The sequence below is a fragment of the Procambarus clarkii genome, chromosome 21 (assembly GCF_040958095.1).
Source record: "Procambarus clarkii isolate CNS0578487 chromosome 21, FALCON_Pclarkii_2.0, whole genome shotgun sequence".
Lineage (NCBI taxonomy): Eukaryota > Metazoa > Arthropoda > Malacostraca > Decapoda > Cambaridae > Procambarus > Procambarus clarkii.
In genome coordinates, this window is record NC_091170.1 from 36,237,846 (window position 1) to 36,259,452 (window position 21,607).

General features: G+C 46.4%; 2 protein-coding genes across 3 annotated transcripts in view; one reads left to right on the forward strand and one right to left on the reverse strand.

Annotated features, from left to right (window-relative positions):
* Nucleotides 1–749: 749 nt before the first annotated feature.
* LOC138366959 (uncharacterized) lies at nucleotides 750–10,801 on the reverse strand. Its single transcript, XM_069328329.1, has 2 exons — nucleotides 3,929–10,801; nucleotides 750–1,066 (listed from the first exon to the last, which is right to left on the reverse strand). Exon 1 carries the CDS (start codon nucleotides 10,535–10,537, stop codon nucleotides 8,819–8,821), a length of 1,719 nt encoding a protein of 572 aa, XP_069184430.1. The 5' UTR covers nucleotides 10,538–10,801; the 3' UTR covers nucleotides 750–1,066; nucleotides 3,929–8,818.
* The window catches only part of LOC123760735 (mucin-2), a 36,417-nt gene continuing 17,285 nt past the window's right edge, over nucleotides 2,476–21,607 (forward strand). For both annotated transcript variants that reach the window (XM_069328327.1, XM_069328328.1), the window contains exons 1-6: nucleotides 2,476–2,988; nucleotides 11,570–17,356; nucleotides 17,460–17,572; nucleotides 18,014–18,243; nucleotides 20,549–20,748; nucleotides 20,992–21,162. In XM_069328327.1, coding sequence (XP_069184428.1) covers nucleotides 2,763–2,988; nucleotides 11,570–17,356; nucleotides 17,460–17,572; nucleotides 18,014–18,243; nucleotides 20,549–20,748; nucleotides 20,992–21,162 — 6,727 coding nt within the window. In that variant the 5' untranslated portion in view covers nucleotides 2,476–2,762. The remainder of the gene's footprint in view (nucleotides 2,989–11,569; nucleotides 17,357–17,459; nucleotides 17,573–18,013; nucleotides 18,244–20,548; nucleotides 20,749–20,991; nucleotides 21,163–21,607) is intronic.

Here is a 21,607-nt window from a genome sequence, read left to right on the forward strand (position 1 = left end):
TTTGGTACCGGACTACATGCTCCACAGCGACCCAGGGAACAGTAGCCTCGTATTCCAAGAGTCCCCGAATCTTGCAGTAACCACCCTGAAGCCATCAACACTGCCACTCTTCTGGTGAAAAAAGGTGTCCAGCATCATTAATACTGTCAAGCAGTATCCCACCGCGATGCGATAGCAGCCTGACGATTAAATGCGACCTCAGCACATTTACTGAACAAAAATTTTACCACTTACGGGCTATTTCGTGCCCCTGCCACTTCTTGTGTGGTTTAATCTTCATCAATTAATCAATCAACTGACATCGGCACTGTAGATACTGTTATTGGACGCCGCTTAACTGACAATTTCTCTTCAACGCAGGTTGAACTCCAAGGTGTATTAGCAGGATTACAGGAAGTAGTCAAATGTGGTAAAAATCTGTTTCCTTATTGACAGTAGAGGAGCGTTAGAGTCTTTAAATAGCAGACGCCCAGTTTACCAGAATATTGTGATAGAGTGTAAAGAGAATGTTAAGACATTAGAAAAAATGGGTATAAAGCAAGATTCATGTGGATTCCTTCACATGTGGGAATACTGTTGAATGAGGTAGTTGATGAGATAGCGAAGAGAGCCACGGAAAAAACTCTCGTCGATGTTGTATGTCAGATAACTTTGAAACAAATAAAATCAAGAATCAAGATGATCAAAGAGGATGAAGAAAATGTAACGTACGATTATGTTACGTTGTTGGGTTGATTAGATACACAGTGTTTAGTGAGTTTCATATTTATTTAGTAGTCCTGGATACAGCAGTGTCGTAGACGTTGAGACGAAGCTTGGAGCAGAGCAGAGAGCTGAGTGTGGCCGGAGTCGTGGAGCTCTATGTGGGAGAGCGTTGTAGCTGGATGAGGTCGTAGTCTGCTGCCTGCTCTGTGTCGAAGCTGTAGCGCCTTGAGTCGATTAGAACTGCCTACACCGAGTACTACATTCTTGACTGGAGATTGTACTGTTTTGCTATTCTCAAATCGCTTGCTTAAATACGGTGACTACACCTCACAGTAAGATAGGAGGGTGGAAAAACCGTTACCTGTAAATAGGGATAGGATTATAGCTTGTGTAATTAGTTATACCATTAAGATAATGAGATAATGGAGCGAGTATAAGCTTACTCGCTACAAAAAGGTTCAGAGAACGGCAATGGTGGACAGCAGTAACACTTAAGAATTATGCAATAATAAATACAAATTCGTCCTTCACTTACGGTAGAGGAAAGTCTACTTGGAAGGATTCAATTTACATGAGACTATAAGAGTAGGATACAAATATATTTGGCAATAGGGTGTTGATGTCAGTGAAAAATATATATAGAGTGTAAATTATGTAGTATGCCGCACGTTCACACCTTAGATCATTATGTATTAGAGTGTCAACTTATTGATAACTATAGAAATAAGTATTGTACCACATCAAATTGTTTGAGTGGATGATAATGGTATGATAGACAGAATACTTAGGAGTTACAAGCATTTTGCCCCAAGAGTGTAACACTTATATGCTGTATTTACTATATTAACGTGGAATGTTAAATGTGACTCTTGTATTGTGATTTGTGGATTCGTACTCACTGAATTTGTGCGCCTCTTGAGGGACTTGAAGTAGAGGGGGGGGGGCGGTAGAAATAGCCTAAGCTACTCTATCCCTTTGAGATCTATTTTCTTGTATGGAATGGAAACAACAGTTGGTCAGCGAAGTTGCAGAATCTGTCGTGAGAGTGATGGACACCACCTTGACCCTATCTACGTGAATGTGAACACCTGAGAGACATTAGAAATATGTGTAGAATAATAAACCCCACATTGTTTGAGTTAGGAAAACACTATTTGTCAAATATTGATACTGTTCTTAAAAGATTTCTCCATTTTGCACCCGCAAGATAACGTAAGCTTTTAAGGGTTGATAGATGTTAATCTTCTTGTTTGAGGAGCTGTTCACTTGAGACAGTTAAGCAAGTCCCAGCTGTGTCTGGGTACAAGTGACAGGATGAACAACCCAGCGGGTTTTCTTCCTGTTGGGGAGTGTTGTACATGCTGCTATGGCGGTGTGTCCACTCACAAGATGAGTGGGGCTGCCCAATAAACTCGCCCCTCGAGGCAAAATTTAAATTTAATAAACATACTTGAACTTATGTTGACCAGACCACACACTAGAAATTGAAGGGACGACGACGTTTCGACTTGAATGGAGAATCGACTTGAGAATGGTCCAGGACGGACCGAAACGTCGTCGTCCCTTCAATTTCTAGTGTGTGGTCTGGTCAACATACTTCAGCCACGTTATTGTGACTCATCGCCTGCATACTTGAACTTGAACATGAGGAAGAGGAATGACGACAGGTTGCAAGCAGTACGGGCCACGGATCTGATAACATTTAACGATACGGACGATAACGCTGGTCATGATTTAATCTTAAGTACTGCCAGCAGTGTCATCATTGGCTGATCCCAGTCTCCTGCGCCCTCACGGACACTCAACGCTCAACCATTGTTCATACTACAGTCACCACTAATTGTTTCTGAGACACGAGGAGTCTAGTTCGCTTGTTACATTATATAATATATTATTATCATATATATATAATGTAACATATATATATATATATATATATATATATATGTCTCGTTTAGTCTCATCTGAAGAGTGACTTTTACGTTGTGCTTGACGTTATAGACAACGTTGTGCTTGACGTTATAGACAAGACTTAGAAGAAGTAAATATAAACCAATATGAGAGGTGAGCAAGCAGAGGAAGACGAAGGCGGAGGTGGAGTGAGGCCCCGCTGGTTCAGCAGGAGCTGCTGGAGGAGCCTCGCTCACCAGCCGGCGAGGTCTGGTGGGAGGCTCTCTGCGGCCTCACTCACCACCTGCATCCTCATCCTCACCTGTACACTTGCTGCTGCTGCTAATGCAAGGTCTTCTGTTGAGACTTCTTATCCTGTTTCTGCTGACCTGGGTAGGTATATAATATATATTACCAACTTTAAAACAACAGAGCCGGGTACAGTTTAGTTTAGTAACTTTGTACAGGGCCACAGAAAAATGGGAAAACTAAACATAACTTTTGCTAGGCCTACTATAGTACACATATATGTACCAAATTAAGCCTAAGATTGCTTATTTAGACCTAGGACAGGTTAGGTTCATGGTTACTGTGTTCCACTTTTTGGTATGCTCTTTAGTATTCGAATAGTACAAAATGTGAACTTTTCAGGGAACAACATTGTATATTTGTACATTATACTCAAAATAGCTTAGGTACTATATTCCTTTTGAGAGGCTCGGTTGTATTCGCGGTGGTGACAAGGGTAAAGGTCAATAATGGGCTCTGGAACTGAACCTCAATATTCGTTTGGCTAATCAAGTTACAACATTGATGAGTTAGTTGTAAATCAAGTCTTTTAACAGTTCTGATTAACATGATGGTTACAGAGTTACAGGTTCAGGATCTGAGCCCCAATATTCTATAAGTTAAGAATTTATAGTGTTTTAGTTAAAGTTGTATGGCCTCAAATTTGTGATAGTTACAAGGAAAGTGATCTAAGTACATTACTGTAACCAGCACGGTACAGTTCGTTGTCGTGACGTAAGCACAGCGCATGGCTACGCTGCAGGCAATGCAGCCATGCATTTTGTGCACTAATCTGTAATAGGCAAACTTGGGATATCCGGCCAGGATTTGGGATAATATGTCACTCCGGATAAAACACTCGGACTTGTCTTGAGCGTTAGTGATGAAGTGCCTCTAAAACACTTCACATGTTTCACACTCATTTACATAGTGATGTTCGCATGTTAATTGTTTTACTGATTACTTCAGAAGGTGGTGCAAACTCTGGAAGGTACTTGTAGCCGAGCCTAAGCCTAGTAGTGGTAACGCTTAGAATTCCGCTGACCTTACTGGGTGGCCGGAAGATAACTGGCTCTTCCTGTACAGTAGCAAGACGACAGATGGCATAACTAGTGGTAATCAACTCCCTCGTTAGGTGCACATACGCTTTGGTTAACGTATCAGCTCTAGTACGCACTCTGAGACCAGTATTAAGCAATCCCCGTGGCGCAGTGATAAGACACTCGTCCCGCGCTTCGCAAGTGATTTGGCTTGGGTTCTTATCCTGGCCGAGGAGGATTGACTCGGTGCCAAACCTTAATTGCAGCCTCTGATCACCCACCAGTGAATGGGTACCTGGTTGTTAAACGATTTGGCGGGTCGTATTCCGGGGAAAATTAAGATTAAAGACCTGCCCGAAACGCTATGCGTGGTAGTGGCTTTACAAGAATGTAAGAACTCTTGCATATATAAATAACAAAATGAGATGGGATCCATAGGAGACACTCTGATTCTTCACTGACGGGTTTACTATATCTTTGCTTCAGACACAAGCACGTTGCAGTTATGTCTAGAAACGTTGTGTGCAATCAGGAATACAAGAGTGTGGTGGGGCCTTCCTTGCACTCTAGTGGTGCTGCCTTCCTTGCACTCTAGTGGTGGCGCCTTCCTTGCACTCTAGTGGTGCCGCCTTCCTTGCACTCTAGTGGTGACGCCTTCCTTGCACTCTAGTGGTGGCGCCTTCCTTGCACTCTAGTGGTGCCGCCTTCCTTTCACTCTAGTGGTGCCGCCTTCCTTTCACTCTAGTGGTGGGTCCTTCACCTCGATGGCGAGCTGGGCGTTATGGTAACACTTATTATAATGTTGGTTCATGAGGCAGAGGTTGGTGTCTATGTATACCCCAGGCGTTCATGGGGTGAGCAGTTGGTGTCTGTGTATACCCCGGAGTTCTTGGGTGAGAGGTAGATGTTCTACCGTCCACTTGGACTGGACGGTAGAGCGACGGTCTCACTTCATGCAGGTCGGCGTTCAATCCCTGATCGTACAAGTAGCTGGGCACCATTTCCCCCCCCCCCCTCATTCCACCCCAAATCCTTATCCTTATCCTGACTCCTTCCAAGTGCTATATAGTCGTAATGGTTTGGCGCTTTTTCCTGATAGCTTCCTTCCTTCCTTCCTTCCTTCCTTCCTTCCTTCCTTCCTTCCTTCCTTCCTTCCTTCCTTCCTTCCTTCCTTCCTTCCTTCCTTCCTTCCTTGGGATGAGAGGTTATCTTCGACGTGGACCTATTCCCAGGTGGTGCTGAAGGATAGGGAAGGTGATGAAGAGTAGGGAAGGTGGTGATGGAGAGGGAAGGAGGTGATGGATAGGGAGGGTGGTGAAGAATAGGGATGGTGTTGAAATGTAGGGAAGGTAGCAGAGAAGAGGGAACGCACTGAAGAGTAAGGAATGTTACTTAAACAATGTTACTTGCTATGGTTCAGAGGATCAACGTCCCCAACGGCCCGATCTCTGACCACGCCTCCTGGTGAAGGATAAGACAGGTGGCGAATGAAAGGGAAGGTGTGTAGTTAAGAGAAGTTAAGAAGTTGAAGTTGAGAAATTGAATTTTATGGCCAGGGGCGAACTCTAGAACCAGGGAGGGTGAAGTTCCCGACTAGAATAACTGTTCAGCGCCCGGGGGAAAATTCAAGGCTAAGCTGGTGAAATCATGAGACATAATCATTCATTGATGTGAATGATTATGAGAGAGCGACTGAAGCTGGAGATAGAATAAGTCTCGTGGATTTCCAGTAGAAGGCAAAGATAAGTCAACTATTAATCCCTTTAATCAGTAATGATGGTTCTTTACACAACTATGTGTTCACGCAAGTATCTTGGGGTGCGTATGAGCACAGAGTAAAACTGTATGCTTCAGAGAGACGCTTGTTGAATATGTATATAAAATTAGGGCTGTTAATGTAAGGACGTGATATACGTAGATTACAAGCAAGCGTCATCGAATATTAATCTGCTCCTTGACATTAACAATTATTGTTATCATAGGAATTGAAACAAGAATGTAAGATGGCAGCTATCATATCAGCGCAGAGTATCGTTTATTATTACATTATTCATGATCATACATATGTATATAACAGTATTAATGTATTGGAATCGAGTTCAAACTCATTTAAGTCTAACAACTGAACTTATGAGGGTGGTTGACAAACGAGGAAAGGCTGAGAAAATTTGAGTTCACATGTCTGAAAAAAAGAGAGAGCTAGAGGTGACATGATCACAACATCCAAGATTACAGATGTTCAGCGTGAGAAAGGGTAGAACGAGAGGACAGGAATGGAAAGTAGAAACTCAGGTGAGCCACAGACAAGTGTGGCCGCACTTCTCTAGTGTAATAGTGAGCAAGAAGATTGAGACAGAAGGGGGGGGGGCAGTTAAGGGTAGCTCCAGACATGATTTCAAGACACCTGTTGACCCAGTGAGGGGCCATGGTGACGGGATCTGCGGCGTTGTAAGTGATAACTGATAAAGGACTGAGTTGAGACACCACGATTACCGCTCACTTGACATTACAAGAAACAGAATTATAGGAAGGAGTGGCAAAAGAAGTATCTGAAGAAAACATAATGAGTGAACACGTGTTTTCTCATGATTCTGTGAATGAGTAATCATCCTGTGAGATGGGAATACTATATGAAATCATAGCCGGCTCTTGATTTACAATCTGGAATTGATCATGTAGAATACGGTAGCAGCACATATTGCTGTGTGTGCCTAAGTTGGCGATGAAAAGGAGACCAACTGGCTGACGCAGCTGAGCTCAGGGAAGAGAGAGCTGCCAGACGAATAAAGAGTTCCACCAGCAGATTATCATCAGTAGTGATAGTAGGAAACAATAGATGGACTCATAAATTCAGTAATAAATCGGGATTGTGGCGCACCGTAGCTTGGAGAAGTAAACCAAAATACACAGGAGACAGGTGAGTAGACGTGGTGTATTAATTGACAGTAACCAGAGGAGGAGCATGATGAGTGACGACTCAGGTACACCGTCTCATGAACAAATAAGGGTAACAATCTCGGCAATAGAAGCTGCATTCAATGAAACAACAAGTGGAGAAATTGGTAGAAAGACTTAGAATATGAATAAATCAGTAGAAGCCATGAGGAGGATTCGAACCTATACTCTGGGTACTCTCAAGCAAACGCCTTAGACCATCACACCACGACATGGTCGAAAGCAAGGGCTCCTGGTGTGCCCTCAACCCGTGGTGGGCGGCTAGCTTCTGCTCTGCCAGAGGGCACTAGAAGTTTAGTTAGTTAAATTGTGACACTAGCTCTCCACATATGTCAGTTGCTTAATTTAGAACCTGTACTTGAGGTCGATCTCGAACCCATTGTTGATGTGACGACTTATATTGAATTTTGTAACTAGCTCATCAAGATTGTAACTTGCTTAGCTAAATGAATTGTGGGGTTCAGTCCCTGAGCCTATTATGTGCCTCTGTAACCCTTTCCACTACCGCCTACAAGATGGGTATGGGGTGCATAATAAATGAACTAAACTAACTAACAGAATGTTGGATTTCTAGATAGAGCTAGTGCATACTATGTCTAAAGCCACTAATACGCACAGCGTTTCGGGGGTTTCTTGGGTACCCAGCACTCTCTGTGTGGGGCGGTGGCGGTTCTTGCCCCCCCTTGAGGGACTCCTGGGACTCCCCAGTCATCTGCCCATCAACGTGTTTATTCGCTGCGAGACATGTTAGTTTCCCCCGACAGGCGACGTTCATTTAGCAGTACGGGTTTGCTCGTTACCCTTCAAGGGTCCGCCGGGGCACATACGTACGGCACCTCAGCCGTCGCGGCCTCTAAACCAACAGCAACACATTAGAAGGTGCACAAAGAAATCACATTAACGTGATGTATCAATGGGAAAATCAGTAGGAGCCGTGAGGAGCATTCGAATGTATGCTCAGGGTATTCCCCAGCTTTTTCTTAGGTGACCTCGCTCTTTATATAAAAACAACACGTAGCCAAATGACTCCAATCCACCAGCAAAATTTGACAACTGAACAATAAACACACTATCCGACAACCAACCATAGAAAACGTAAACATTGCTACAAAAACAAGCAACAGGAGCGATGAGCTGACGTTATGAACACTCCGCCCATCAATCACCGCCAAGTGTTGTTATCTTAAGAGCCTAATTCTAAGAAAAAAAACGGTTTCCGCCACTGTTGACGGCTAATCTTGCATTTTTTTTTTTGGGGGGGGGAGGGGGGGAGTAAAGAGGATGGAGAGGCATAGGTGAAGGAAAATTTAGAACTAGGAAATACAGTGAGAGTTATGAAAGCAGACTGGCTGTCCACCTTGCTGACTAGGCTTGCCTAACCGTCAACAGTGATGCGTTTCCCAACACTAGCACTTGAACAGGTGCCGGAATGAGGACCTTTATTCAGCCAATGCCAGCCGTACACGATATCGTTGCTTCTCCAGCCGGGATTCTGCATTAGAGGCTTTCAGGAATAATCCCACGGACGTAGCCTCGCTCCACTGGCCGGTTGACCAAGAACAGAACCATCTGTCCAGACCTGCCGTTCCTCTTGTACTGAGCAGGACTGCTGTCGCAACGACACAGTTTAACGGTAGGGTAAAACTAACCTGCCTCACGATGGTCTAAACCCAGCTCTTCTTCTTGAGAATAGGCGCAGTTTGCATGAAGGGGTAACCCTCCCGATGACTGCACCAGGACAGATGTAAGGAGACGCGTTGACGGTCAGGAGGAGAAGAAAGTCAAAAGCGGTAGATGTGATGGGCCGTAGAGAGAAGAGTGGCGACGAAAACAGAGGCGAACGTTAGAGGGAGACACCCCGCACCGGGGGGTGGGGGGGGGGTCGGGATCACGGTGGCAGCTGATCTATGCACGGCTTAGCAGCGTGCGCAAGACGGGAACTAATACTTCTCCGGAAACTTGTGTATCGGAAAGCGCAAGCAGTACGCTTCCCAAATCACCCGCAGGTCAGCGGGCAGCCGGCCACCAGGCGGCGCCCTCGGCTGAGACATCCTATCAGGCACCCTATACACAAACTCCTTCACCCGCGACACCCAGACAGTGGACGAGCACCACGGGATCGGAAGCACCCGGGCATCCCGATAAGGGCCCAACTCCGGACCCTCACAGGGCACGACCCCAGCAGACGGGACTAGGCAATCCCCAGACTGGAGCAAAGAAGGAGGGGATACAGCAGGGGACGCAGGCGCGGCACCGACCCCACCACCGGGCACAGGAGCCGAGGCCCTCTGACGCACATCTTTCCGCAACATCACGACGAGGTCCCGATCATCAGGGACAACCCCCCACTGCGGAGATCCAACAGCAGGAGACGCAGGAGGAGAGGCACAGGTAGCAACTTCGGAGCCCCTCACAGCACCATCATTCTCGGCGGGGGGCGCCAGATAACCATACTCCCCCACCTCCTCCCAAGGCACACCACGAAGGGGAGACACACTCCGAGCCCGCCGTGAACGCTTCGAGACAGGCCTCACCACACCACGCCCAGCAGGCCCCGCCGCAGGCACGGCCACCATCTTTACATCCACACAGGCCACACCCGCACCGTCCGAAGAGTCCACAGAGGCCACATCACCCACACTGTCCACATCATCCAGGGAAACAGCCTCAGAACACCGACGCGCACGCTTCTGCAAAGGGACGGAAAGAGCAGAACTACAGTCACCAACACACACAGACACGGCAGGCACCTCCCCCTGCCGAAGCACCCCCTCTAAAACAGCAGAACCCGCGTCCCCGGGAGCCGGTAACACATCCACAGGCGGGGGCGGGACATGGACCTCCACCGAGACATCCTGCACTACACGCAGCTCAGGCGACGGCTCGACACCCACACACACCGGCTCAACAACCCCAGGGGCCACAGCAGTCACCTGACGTGTCGCACAGGCCGTAGAACTCGCCTCAACAGGCGGAGCAGCAGACAGGCAATCAGGCGCCTCAGGCACAGCACCTACTCCGTCCTCAGAACCGTCCGAACGTAACAAGGGCGGGAAATCCTCTGCACGAAAAACATGCACCCGACCAGGTGCTCCCACGTCGCACGCCGCAGCCAGGTGACCCTCGTGACCACACCGATAACAGGTGCGCGGTTGACCCCGGTACAAGCAGCGGAGCGTGTAACCCAACACGGACATCGACGACGGTACACTACACTTCAGCGACATCGTCAGGGTGCGGGAGCCGTCAAGCATACCAACACAGTGCCCGGCAACGACCTTGTTCCAACGAACACTTAACACGGTCCCAAATCGCTCAAAACAGGAGGTTAAAAAGTCGTCCTGAAATTCGAAGGGGGCACCATGCACCGCCACAGACGTCAAGGTGACACTAAGATTCACCACCTTAACTGAGCCAGCTGAATCAGGGAGTGGGTAAACACGCCCCTCACAACGCTCGAGAAACACCTGAAAGGCAGCCTGGAGGCGGAACTTGACCACAGCACGGTTGCCCTGAAGCAGCTGGACGCCCACCAGGTCCGACAGCTGCACATGAAGCACGTCCACCAGGGCGACACCAACCAATGGATGATCCACCGGCACCGTAAACGCTAGACCAGCCGACAATGTCCTCTGCACTGGAGGGCGAGATGACCCCATGGCTAAGGCAAACGTCACCCTGTCAGTGGCAAACCACCACCAGCAGGGCAAACAAGCAATCACCCAACGTAAACACTAGCCAGTGCGGAGAGACCTCAGGAGCGTCCGACCTGGCCGGTGGTCACCACGCAACTCCAAAAACCCAGCTCACGTTCCCTAATAGTGGGTGACCAATCCAACGCTTGGTGAATTCTGCTTCACAACGATCTCCCACTTAAGCTACACCTCTGATGGCTCTACAAAAACAGACTAGAGTCAAGTTCAACAGGGTCTTCTTTTCCCGCTTTTTAATGCAGACCCAATTCCCCTGCCTGTGGGTTCACTAGCTAGTAGATAGGGACAGTGGGAATCTAATTAATCCATTCACAGTTCTAGGCCTCTGACCTATAACTTTGATGACTGTTCGCTCTCGGTTTACCGGGTGTGATTAGGCTTGCACAGGCTGAGCAGTGAGATTCACAATCAACTGTGGAATTTCCATGTTGTTTTTTGAGTAAGGACGTTATACGAACGTTTGAATAAGGACGTTTCCCACCTCTGACACACAGAAACACAACCTCCACCACTGACACACAGACAACACAACCTCCACCTCTGACACTCACACACACAACCTCCACCTCTGACACACAGAGACAACACAACCTCCACCTCTGACACACAGAGACAACACAACCTCCACCTCTGACACACAGAGACAACACAACCTCCACCTCTGACACACAGAGACAACACAACCTCCACCTCTGACACACAGAGACAACACAACCTCCACCTCTGACACACAGAGACAACACAACCTCCACCTCTGACACACAGAGACAACACAACCTTCACCTCTGACACACAGAGACAACACAACCTCCACCACTGACACACAGGGAACACAACCTCCACCGCTGACACACACAGAGACAACACAACCTTCACCTCTGACACACACACACACAACTCACAACCTGTAAACCAATAAACACAGTAAAACAAGTCACTTCACTCTGGTGTGTCAACAAAGCCTGTCACTGTCCACAGAGGGAGACACGTGGACGAGGGCGGCCTCTCCTCAACAACCACCCAAGGCGAGGCGGGCCATTGAGTCATTAACTGTCAACACCGCAAATGCTTCTACTGCGACCCTCTCCTCCGCCACCCACCACAGCCACGAGTCTAAAACTATTATGAATCTTCTCAACTCACCGACGCCGTCTCTCGCCAGTCCTGCGGACTCGATGTCCCTTGCAAATGAAACTGACCCAACATCGACCTCCACGGAAGAGATCACGTCGTCTCCCAGTACTTCTGAGATCACGTCGTCTCCCACTACATCTGAGATCACGTCGTCACCCAGTACTTCTGAGATCACCTCGTCTCCCACTACATCTGAGATCACGTCGTCTCCCACTACATCTGAGATCACGTCGTCACCCAGTACTTCTGAGATCACGTCGTCTCCCAGTACTTCTGAGATCACGTCGTCTCCCAGTACTTCTGAGATCACGTCGTCTCCCAGTACTTCTGAGATCACGTCGTCTCCCAGTACTTCTGAGATCACGTCGTCTCCCAGTACTTCTGAGATCACGTCGTCTCCCAGTACTTCTGAGATCACGTCGTCTCCCAGTACTTCTGAGATCACGTCGTCTCCCAGTACTTCTGAGATCACGTCGTCTCCCAGTACTTCTGAGATCACGTCGTCTCCCAGTACTTCTGAGATCACGTCGTCTCCCAGTACTTCTGAGATCACGTCGTCTCCCAGTACTTCTGAGAACACGTCGTCTCCCAGTACTTCTGAGATCACGTCGTCTCCCAGTACTTCTGAGATCACGTCGTCTCCCAGTACTTCTGAGATCACGTCGTCTCCCAGTACTTCTGAGATCACGTCGTCTCCCAGTACTTCTGAGATCACGTCGTCTCCCAGTACTTCTGAGATCACAACGTCTCCCAGTACTTCTGAGATCACGTCGTCTCCCAGTACTTCTGAGATCACGTCGTCTCCCAGTACTTCTGAGATCACGTCGTCTCCCAGTACTTCTGAGATCACGTCGTCTCCCAGTACTTCTGAGATCACGTCGTCTCCCAGTACTTCTGAGATCACGTCGTCTCCCAGTACTTCTGAGATCACGTCGTCTCCCAGTACTTCTGAGATCACGTCGTCTCCCAGTACTTCTGAGATCACGTCGTCTCCCAGTACTTCTGAGATCACGTCGTCTCCCAGTACTTCTGAGATCACGTCGTCTCCCAGTACTTCTGAGATCACGTCGTCTCCCAGTACTTCTGAGATCACGTCGTCTCCCAGTACTTCTGAGATCACGTCGTCTCCCAGTACTTCTGAGATCACGTCGTCTCCCAGTACTTCTGAGATCACGTCGTCTCCCAGTACTTCTGAGATCACGTCGTCTCCCAGTACTTCTGAGATCACGTCGTCTCCCAGTACTTCTGAGATCACGTCGTCTCCCAGTACTTCTGAGATCACGTCGTCTCCCAGTACTTCTGAGATCACGTCGTCTCCCAGTACTTCTGAGATCACGTCGTCTCCCAGTACTTCTGAGATCACGTCGCCTCCCAGTACTTCTGAGATCACGTCGTCTCCCAGTACTTCTGAGATCACGTCGTCTCCCAGTACTTCTGAGATCACGTCGTCTCCCAGTACTTCTGAGATCACGTCGTCTCCCAGTACTTCTGAGATCACGTCGTCTCCCAGTACACCTGAGATCACGTCGTCTCCCAGTACTTCAGAGATCACCTCATCTCCCAGTACTTCTGAGATCACGTCGTCTCCCAGTACTTCTGAGATCACGTCGTCACCCAGTACTTCAGAGATCACCTCATCTCCCAGTACTTCTGAGATCACGTCGTCACCCAGTACTTCAGAGATCACCTCATCTCCCAGTACTTCTGAGATCACGTTGTCTCCCAGTACTTCTGAGATCACGTCGTATACCACTACATCTGAGATCACGTCGTCTCCCAGTACTTCTGAAATCACCTCGTCTCCCAGTACTTCTGAAATCACCTCGTCTCCCAGTACTTCTGAGATCACCTCGTCTCCCAGTACTTCTGAGATCACCTCGTCTCCCAGTACTTCTGAGATCACCTCGTCTCCCAGTACTTCTGAGATCACGTCGTCTCCCAGTACTTCTGAGATCACGTCGTCTCCCAGTACTTCTGAGATCACGTCGTCACCCAGTACTTCTGAGATCACGTCGTCACCCGGTACTTCTGAGATCACGTCGCCTCCCAGTACTTCTGAGATCACGTCGCCTCCCAGTACTTCTGAGATCCCGTCGTCTCTTAGTACTTCTGAGATCACGTCATCTCCAAGTACTTCTGAGATCACGTCGTCTCCCAGTACTTCTGAGATCACGTCGTCTCCCAGTACTTCTGAGATCACCTCGTCTCCCAGTACTTCTGAGATCACGTCGTATACCACTACATCTGAGATCACGTCGTCTCCCAGTACTTCTGAAATCACCTCGTCTCCCAGTACTTCTGAAATCACCTCGTCTCCCAGTACTTCTGAGATCACCTCGTCTCCCAGTACTTCTGAGATCACCTCGTCTCCCAGTACTTCTGAGATCACCTCGTCTCCCAGTACTTCTGAGATCACGTCGTCTCCCAGTACTTCTGATATCACGTCGTCTCCCAGTACTTCTGAGATCACGTCGTCACCCAGTACTTCTGAGATCACGTCGTCACCCGGTACTTCTGAGATCACGTCGCCTCCCAGTACTTCTGAGATCACGTCGCCTCCCAGTACTTCTGAGATCCCGTCGTCTCTTAGTACTTCTGAGATCACGTCATCTCCAAGTACTTCTGAGATCACGTCGTCTCCCAGTACTTCTGAGATCACGTCGTCTCCCAGTACTTCTGAGACCACCTCGTCTCCCAGTACTTCTGAGATCACGTCGTATACCACTACATCTGAGATCACGTCGTCTCCCAGAACTTCTGAGATCACGTCGTCTCCCAGAACTTCTGAGATCACGTCATCACCCAGTACTTCTGAGATCACGTCGTATACGACTACATCTGAGATCACGTCGTCTCCCAGTACATCTGAGATCACGTCGTCTCCCAGTACTTCTGAGATCACGTCATCACCCAGTACTTCTGAGATCACCTCGTCACCCAGTACTTCTGAGATCACGTCGTATACCACTACTTCTGAGATCACGTCATCACCCAGTACTTCTGAGATCACGTCGTCACCCAGTACTTCTGAGATCACGTCGTCTCCCAGTACTTCTGAGATCACCTCGTCTCCCAGTACTTCTGAGATCACCTCGTCTCCCAGTACTTCTGAGATCACGTCGTCTCCCACTACATCTGAGATCACGTCGTCTCCCAGTACTTCTGAGATCACGTCGTCTCCCAGTACTTCTGAGATCACGTCGTCTCCCAGTACTTCTGAGATCACGTCGTCTCCCAGTACTTCTGAGATCACGTCGTCTCCCAGTACTTCTGAGATCACGTCGTCACCCAGTACTTCTGAGATTACGTCGTCACCCAGTACTTCTGAGATCACGCCATCTCCCAGTACTTCTGAGATCACGTCGTCTCCCAGTACTTCTGAGATCACGTCGTCACCCAGTACTTCTGAGATCACCTCGTCTCCCAGTACTTCTGAGATCACGTCATCTTACAGTACTTCTGAGATCACGTCGTCTCCCAATACTTCTGAGATCACGTCGTCTCCCAGTACTTCTGAGATCACGTCGTCTCCCAGTACTTCTCAGATCACATCGTCACCCAGTACTTCTGAGATCACGTCGTCTCCCACTACATCTGAGATCACGTCGTCTCCCAGTACTTCTGAGATCACGTCGTCTCCCAGTACTTCTGAGATCACGTCGTCTCCCAGTACTTCTGAGATCACGTCGTCTCCCAGTACTTCTGAGATCACGTCGTCTCCCAGTACTTCTGAGATCACGTCGTCTCCCAGTACTTCTGAGATCACGTCGTCTCCCAGTACTTCTGAGATCACCTCATCTCCCAGTACTTCTGAGATCACGTCGTCACCCAGTACTTCAGAGATCACCTCATCTCCCAGTACTTCTGAGATCACGTTGTCTCCCAGTACTTCTGAGATCACGTCGTATACCACTACATCTGAGATCACGTCGTCTCCCAGTACTTCTGAAATCACCTCGTCTCCCAGTACTTCTGAAATCACCTCGTCTCCCAGTACTTCTGAGATCACCTCGTCTCCCAGTACTTCTGAGATCACCTCGTCTCCCAGTACTTCTGAGATCACGTCATCTCCCAGTACTTCTGAGATCACCTCGTCTCCCAGTACTTCTGAGATCACGTCACCTCCAAGTACTTCTGAGATTACGTCGTCTACCAGTACTTCTGAGATCACGTCATCTCCCAGTACTTCTGAGATCACGTCGTCTCACAGTACTTCTGAGATCACGTCGTCTCCCAGTACTTCTGAGATCACGTCGTCTCCCAGTACTTCTGAGATCACGTCGTCTCCCAGTACTTCTGAGATCACATCGTCACCCAGTACTTCTGAGATCATGTCGTCTCCCAGTACTTCTGAGATCACCTCGTCTCCCAGTACTTCTGAGATCACCTCGTCTCCCAGTACTTCTGAGATCACCTCGTCTCTCAGTACTTCTGAGATCACCTCATCTCCCAGTACTTCTGAGATCACCTCGTCTCCCAGTACTTCTGAGATCACCTCGTCTCCCAGTACTTCTGAGATCACCTCGTCTCCCAGTACTTCTGAGATCACCTCGTCTCCCAGTACTTCTGAGATCACGTCGTCTCCCAGTACTTCTGAGATTACGTCGTCTTCCAGTACTTCTGAGATCACGTCATCTCCCAGTACTTCTGAGATCACCTCGTCTCTCAGTACTTCTGAGATCACGTCATCTCCAAGTACTTCTGAGATCATCTCGTCTCCCAGTACTTCTGAGATCACCTCGTCTCCCAGTACTTCTGAGATCACGTCGTCTCCCAGTACTTCTGAGATCACGTCGTCTCCCAGTACTTCTGAGATCACGTCGTCTTCCAGTACTTCTGAGATCACGTCGTCTCCCAGTACTTCTGAGATCACGTCGTCTTCCAGTACTGCTGAACCAACGTCGTCTACCTCTACTGTTGAACCAACGTCGTCTACCTCTACTGCTGAACCAACGTCGTCTACCTCTACTGTTGAACCAACGTCGTCTACCTCTACTGCTGAACCAATGTCGTCTACCTCTACTGTTGAACCAACGTCGTCTACCTCTACTGTTGAACCAACGTCGTCTACCTCTACTGTTGAACCAACGTCGTCTACCTCTACTGTTGAACCAACGTCGTCTCCCTCTACTGTTGAACCAACGTCGTCTACCTCTACTGTTGAACCAACGTCGTCTCCCTCTACTGTTGAACCAACGTCGTCTACCACTACTGCTGAACCAACATCGTCTACCTCTACTGTTGAACCAACGTCGTCTACCTCTACTGTTGAACCAACGTCGTCTACCTCTACTGTTGAACCAACGTCGTCTCCCTCTACTGTTGAACCAACATCGTCTACCTCTACTGTTGTACCAACATCGTCTACCACTACCGAGACCACGTCGACGACTTCAATAACCACCCTTAAGTCCACGTCGACATCGTCTCCTACAACCACTTCACTTCCTTCGGACTGTAATGAGGAATATCTTCAAGAACTGGCAAACAATCCTTCCCTGAACCCGGCTATATCCGGATGCGACGTCGTCAACTACGAGCGGTGCCAGCGTGACGCGGACGGCACGCCCCGCTGCCTCTGCATGCCCGGCTACGAAAAGTCCATCCAGGAAATTGTATCGACGTGTAAAGGTTCGTTCACGCTTTACTCTTTTTTTCCCCATCCTTGTAGTATTTTGACGTATATATGAAAGGTAACATGTTGTTACAATACTGTGATGTGTTACAATGACAGAGCTGAAGCAGCACGAGAGCAACATGACCGTCGAGCACAAGAAGTGGGACGAGGCCTACTGCAACAGCTCCACGGTCGAGTACAATAATCTCCTCACTTCTGTGCAATATTTGGTGAGTTTGTGTTTATTTGTTTAGACAGGTGTGTACAAGAACAGACGACCGCTGACTCCTGTTAGCAGGCTGAGGTACAGGTGTTTAGGTTCTGTTGGCGATTATTTGTATTTGAAGTACATGGGTGAGGCATTTACAGAATTGTAGTTCGAATAGAGGACGTGAGCGATGCACTTGCTCCGGAAGTGTTCGGACGTCATCAGTTGTGAGTCGTGTGCAAACCGCTTTTCCTTCATAAACAGGGGTTTGGTGGCTGGATTAACGGCTTGGAGCTTAGAGCCCGTCCATTGTATGCTAGGACGGACTGCAATCCAGCCCGTCCTAGAATTAAAATCGACGGGCTGGAATCCTGCCCGTCCTCGCATACAAAGATCACGTATGTAGGCGGGAAAATAAGTAATATGTGAGTGAACTGACCCCCAGCACCTTGTGTGTAAACAGTACGTGGCGGCGGCCACAGAAGGCGGCATGCTGGACGAGTACCAGAACTTCACAGAGATGGTGGTGTACCCTGAGGGTGACCCCGAGGCCTGCGACGCCCAGCTCCTGGCCCCCCGGCCCCCGCTTGCTGCCAGGAAGAGACGCCAGGCTGAGTCAGTGGGTGCGGCGCCCACTGCTCCTGCCAACTCCCAGCACTACTCTACCAGACTCAGGAGGAACACACCTAAAAGGTTATCATTATTATTAGTGAACATTAATGATGAAATTTAATGACATTTAATTTAATGAAGCATTAATGCATATTAATGAAAGCAGATTTAATATCAAATAGGTTTTCTGTCACAAAATAAAATGTAACTAATGGTAATTTGCTAATCATTACCTAGATACATATAACTTCAATGCACAACAAATATTTGTGGCTAACAAATATGTTGTCTCTTTGTTTTATAATATTATATTATTATAATTATATATTATATATATTATTATAATTAAATATTATATACTGTACATTATTATAATTAAATATTATATATATTATTTTATATTATTATATTATTTTAAGGGGGCGTATTAAGTTTTTTGGGGGCATCATTGTGGTTTTTTTAAAAGTTATTCAATTTCAATCAAACTTTATTGACTAGTTGTATATGGAAAGGGCTCCAACTGGTCCAAATTTCAGCATCGCAGCCTAAATAGAAAGAGAAAAAAAAATAAAAAAATATTCATAATGTTCAAAAATTAACATCAACCACAAGTGTCAACATGAAATCATTTCTATAACACTCTGCTATCACAAAAGTATTTAATAAAGGATTAAACTTCTTAGTTTCATCCAACTGTACAATTTTTTTTTTTTTAAGGATGGGGTCTCGTTTTTTTTTTTATCCAGGGATTTGCATGGACCTTCTACACCTTACTGGACACATAACTATCTGTAAGGGTGTAATTTTGTAAGACAATCGGTTGACGTCAACCTCAGCCACAGGTGACAGAATCTTTTGTCTTCATTTTGTTCAAGTAAGAATTTGCAACTACAAGCTGGATCTACTCTTTCATTTATTATTCAATTTACATGAAACGTGGACCTTGTATGTAGATTTTCTGGATCTATAAACTCAAGTAATTATATTTTTCATAAGGCATAATTTCATATCGATTTTATAAATATTGATATACATAATTATGTTGCATAATTTTTGTGAGAATTGTACATATTTTTATTAATAAAACTAAACATATATTGGATAAAAAAACTTGATGAGATCCTTTATTATATGCTATTGTGATAGCTGAGTGTCAGAAATGATTTCAGTTGACACTTGTGTTTGATGTTAATTTTTCAACGTTTTGAACATTCTTTGAAAAAAAAGTTATTTTTGTTCTCACAAAAAAAGGTTTGTTGTTTTGTTTTGTGGCCTCACGTGACTTGGTGTTGCTCACGTGGCCCCACCAAGTAAGATGATTCGATGAAATTTCTATGCCCAAGTTGACCACCAAGTGCTGTTAGGATGTTGGATAAATAGTCTTACGACTACCAACATTTTTGTACAGTCAGTGTGGTCTAGTGGTTAAGAGACCAGGTACGCCAAGGTGCATAGTGCTCCTGGCTATTTGAGTTCGAATCCTTCTGGGGTATGGAGTTTTCATGTGTGTATATATATATATATGCTATATATGTAATATATATATAATATGTGTGTGTGTGTGTGTGTGTGTGTGTGTGTGTGTGTGTGTGTGTGTGTGTGTGTGTGTGTGTGTGTGTGTGTGTGTGTGTGTGTGTGTGACAGCATCAAACCACGAAGGAAGGATTATGACAGGAATTTCCTTTTAAGTACTGTACTTTTGTATATAATAATACATTTTCAGAAGGCTAGATTTACAGTTTAGTGGGATGGTTATATAGGCAGGAAAGAGGTGAGGTGAAGAGGAAAGAGGAATCTTAGGTACGATTTTTTGTTTAAAAAAAATCCAAAAAATATACAAATTGCTCAAAACCGAGAAAAGGGGATTGCCAATCGCCATATACCGAATGTGTATTGAATGAATGTGTATAAAATAATTAAAACAGATTTTTTATGCACAATTGTATGAGTTCAACAATGGTGTTAGGAGGTAAGGTTAAATTATAGTTAGGAAGTTCCTCTCACAAGAACGTCAAGAAGTCTTCAACCGGAACTCTAGTGAACAGAACATTGAAACTTTCAAGTTTAAAATCATAATTTAATTTCAACTCAGACAGCTTGTTTACCAAGTCCACATTGTTATGTGTGAGTTGGAAATCGAACCTACTACAGGGGACAAGCAATTTGAAAAGTTTGTATGCCACAGATCCATCAAAACTAATAATAGGTCTTGCAAGTACGTTTTTATAGCCTTGCACACCGGACTTAATGTACGATGTATCCCATTTGGATACATTATGATTTTACCATGTTTATTTTATTTCCCTTTGACGTTCCGTGTTTTTTCTTGACAAATACGTTTCTAGTACTCATCGAATATGAACGTGTAAGGATATTTTCCACACAGATGGCAAGCTGCTGAAGCTGTTCAGGCCACGGCGGTGACAACTGACAGGTTAGTGGTGACTGGCAAGGTCGTCTTCAGGAAGACAGACAACTATAACGCCACTTCCAACGAGCAGTTGCAGGAGGCCATTATTGCCGTCATTAACGACAACAACACAGACACTGACCTTGAAGTTGATCCTGGGACCGTGAAAGTGGACAGTACGTCAACATTGTTTTCCCTAATGTATGATATATGAATACATTTTAATACATTAACATGTTTAACAGATTAGTTTATTTTTAGTTCTAATAGTAGCGAGTTGTTTCACACAAAAACACATACAATTTTGTAGATAACTTTATGCCGTATATACCTGAACGTTAAACTTATGTGAAGACATTATTTTTTCCTTGTCTTATAATGTACTGCATTTTAACCTACGACATTGTGTGGTATAACAGGTGTGGAGCCGAAGTTCTGTGACGTGGACGTGTTTTGCCCAAACCCGAACGCCTTCTGTGTCAACACCAGCGACCCGGAGTTGAACGTGATTCAAGGTCGATGTCAGTGCTTCTCATCCTATCAAGACTTCTCTCCAAACAATGAAACCAACCCGGGTGAAATATGTATTAGTACGTGCCGCCGAGGATATTGTTGATGTCTGGTGTCAGTGCTGGAGGTTGTGTTGTTCACCGTTTTCTGTTTACTGTGCATTCTTGTTGTTTCTTCATGCAAAGTAGGGAGAGTGAGTAGTGAACATCCCATTGCAGAGAACTGATATGTACTGGATACCTGTCCTTCAAATGTTTGGTTATAAAACCAGGTATTGCAGGCATACCTGTTTTAATTGCACCATAGTATAGCGAAGCTTCTCTGCTAGTTTGTCAGATATTTTAAAAGTTCTATGCTAATTAATATCAGTGGTATTAACATATAATAAATGAAGGGTTGTCAATTGTAAGTAACGTCAGACTTGCGGGGAAGATTTAAACATGTGAGTGGGATGTCCCGTCCTGTAGGTCTAAATTAGTAGGTTAGTAAACCAGCAAGTCAATTACTTTTCTCAGTTTGGGGTCA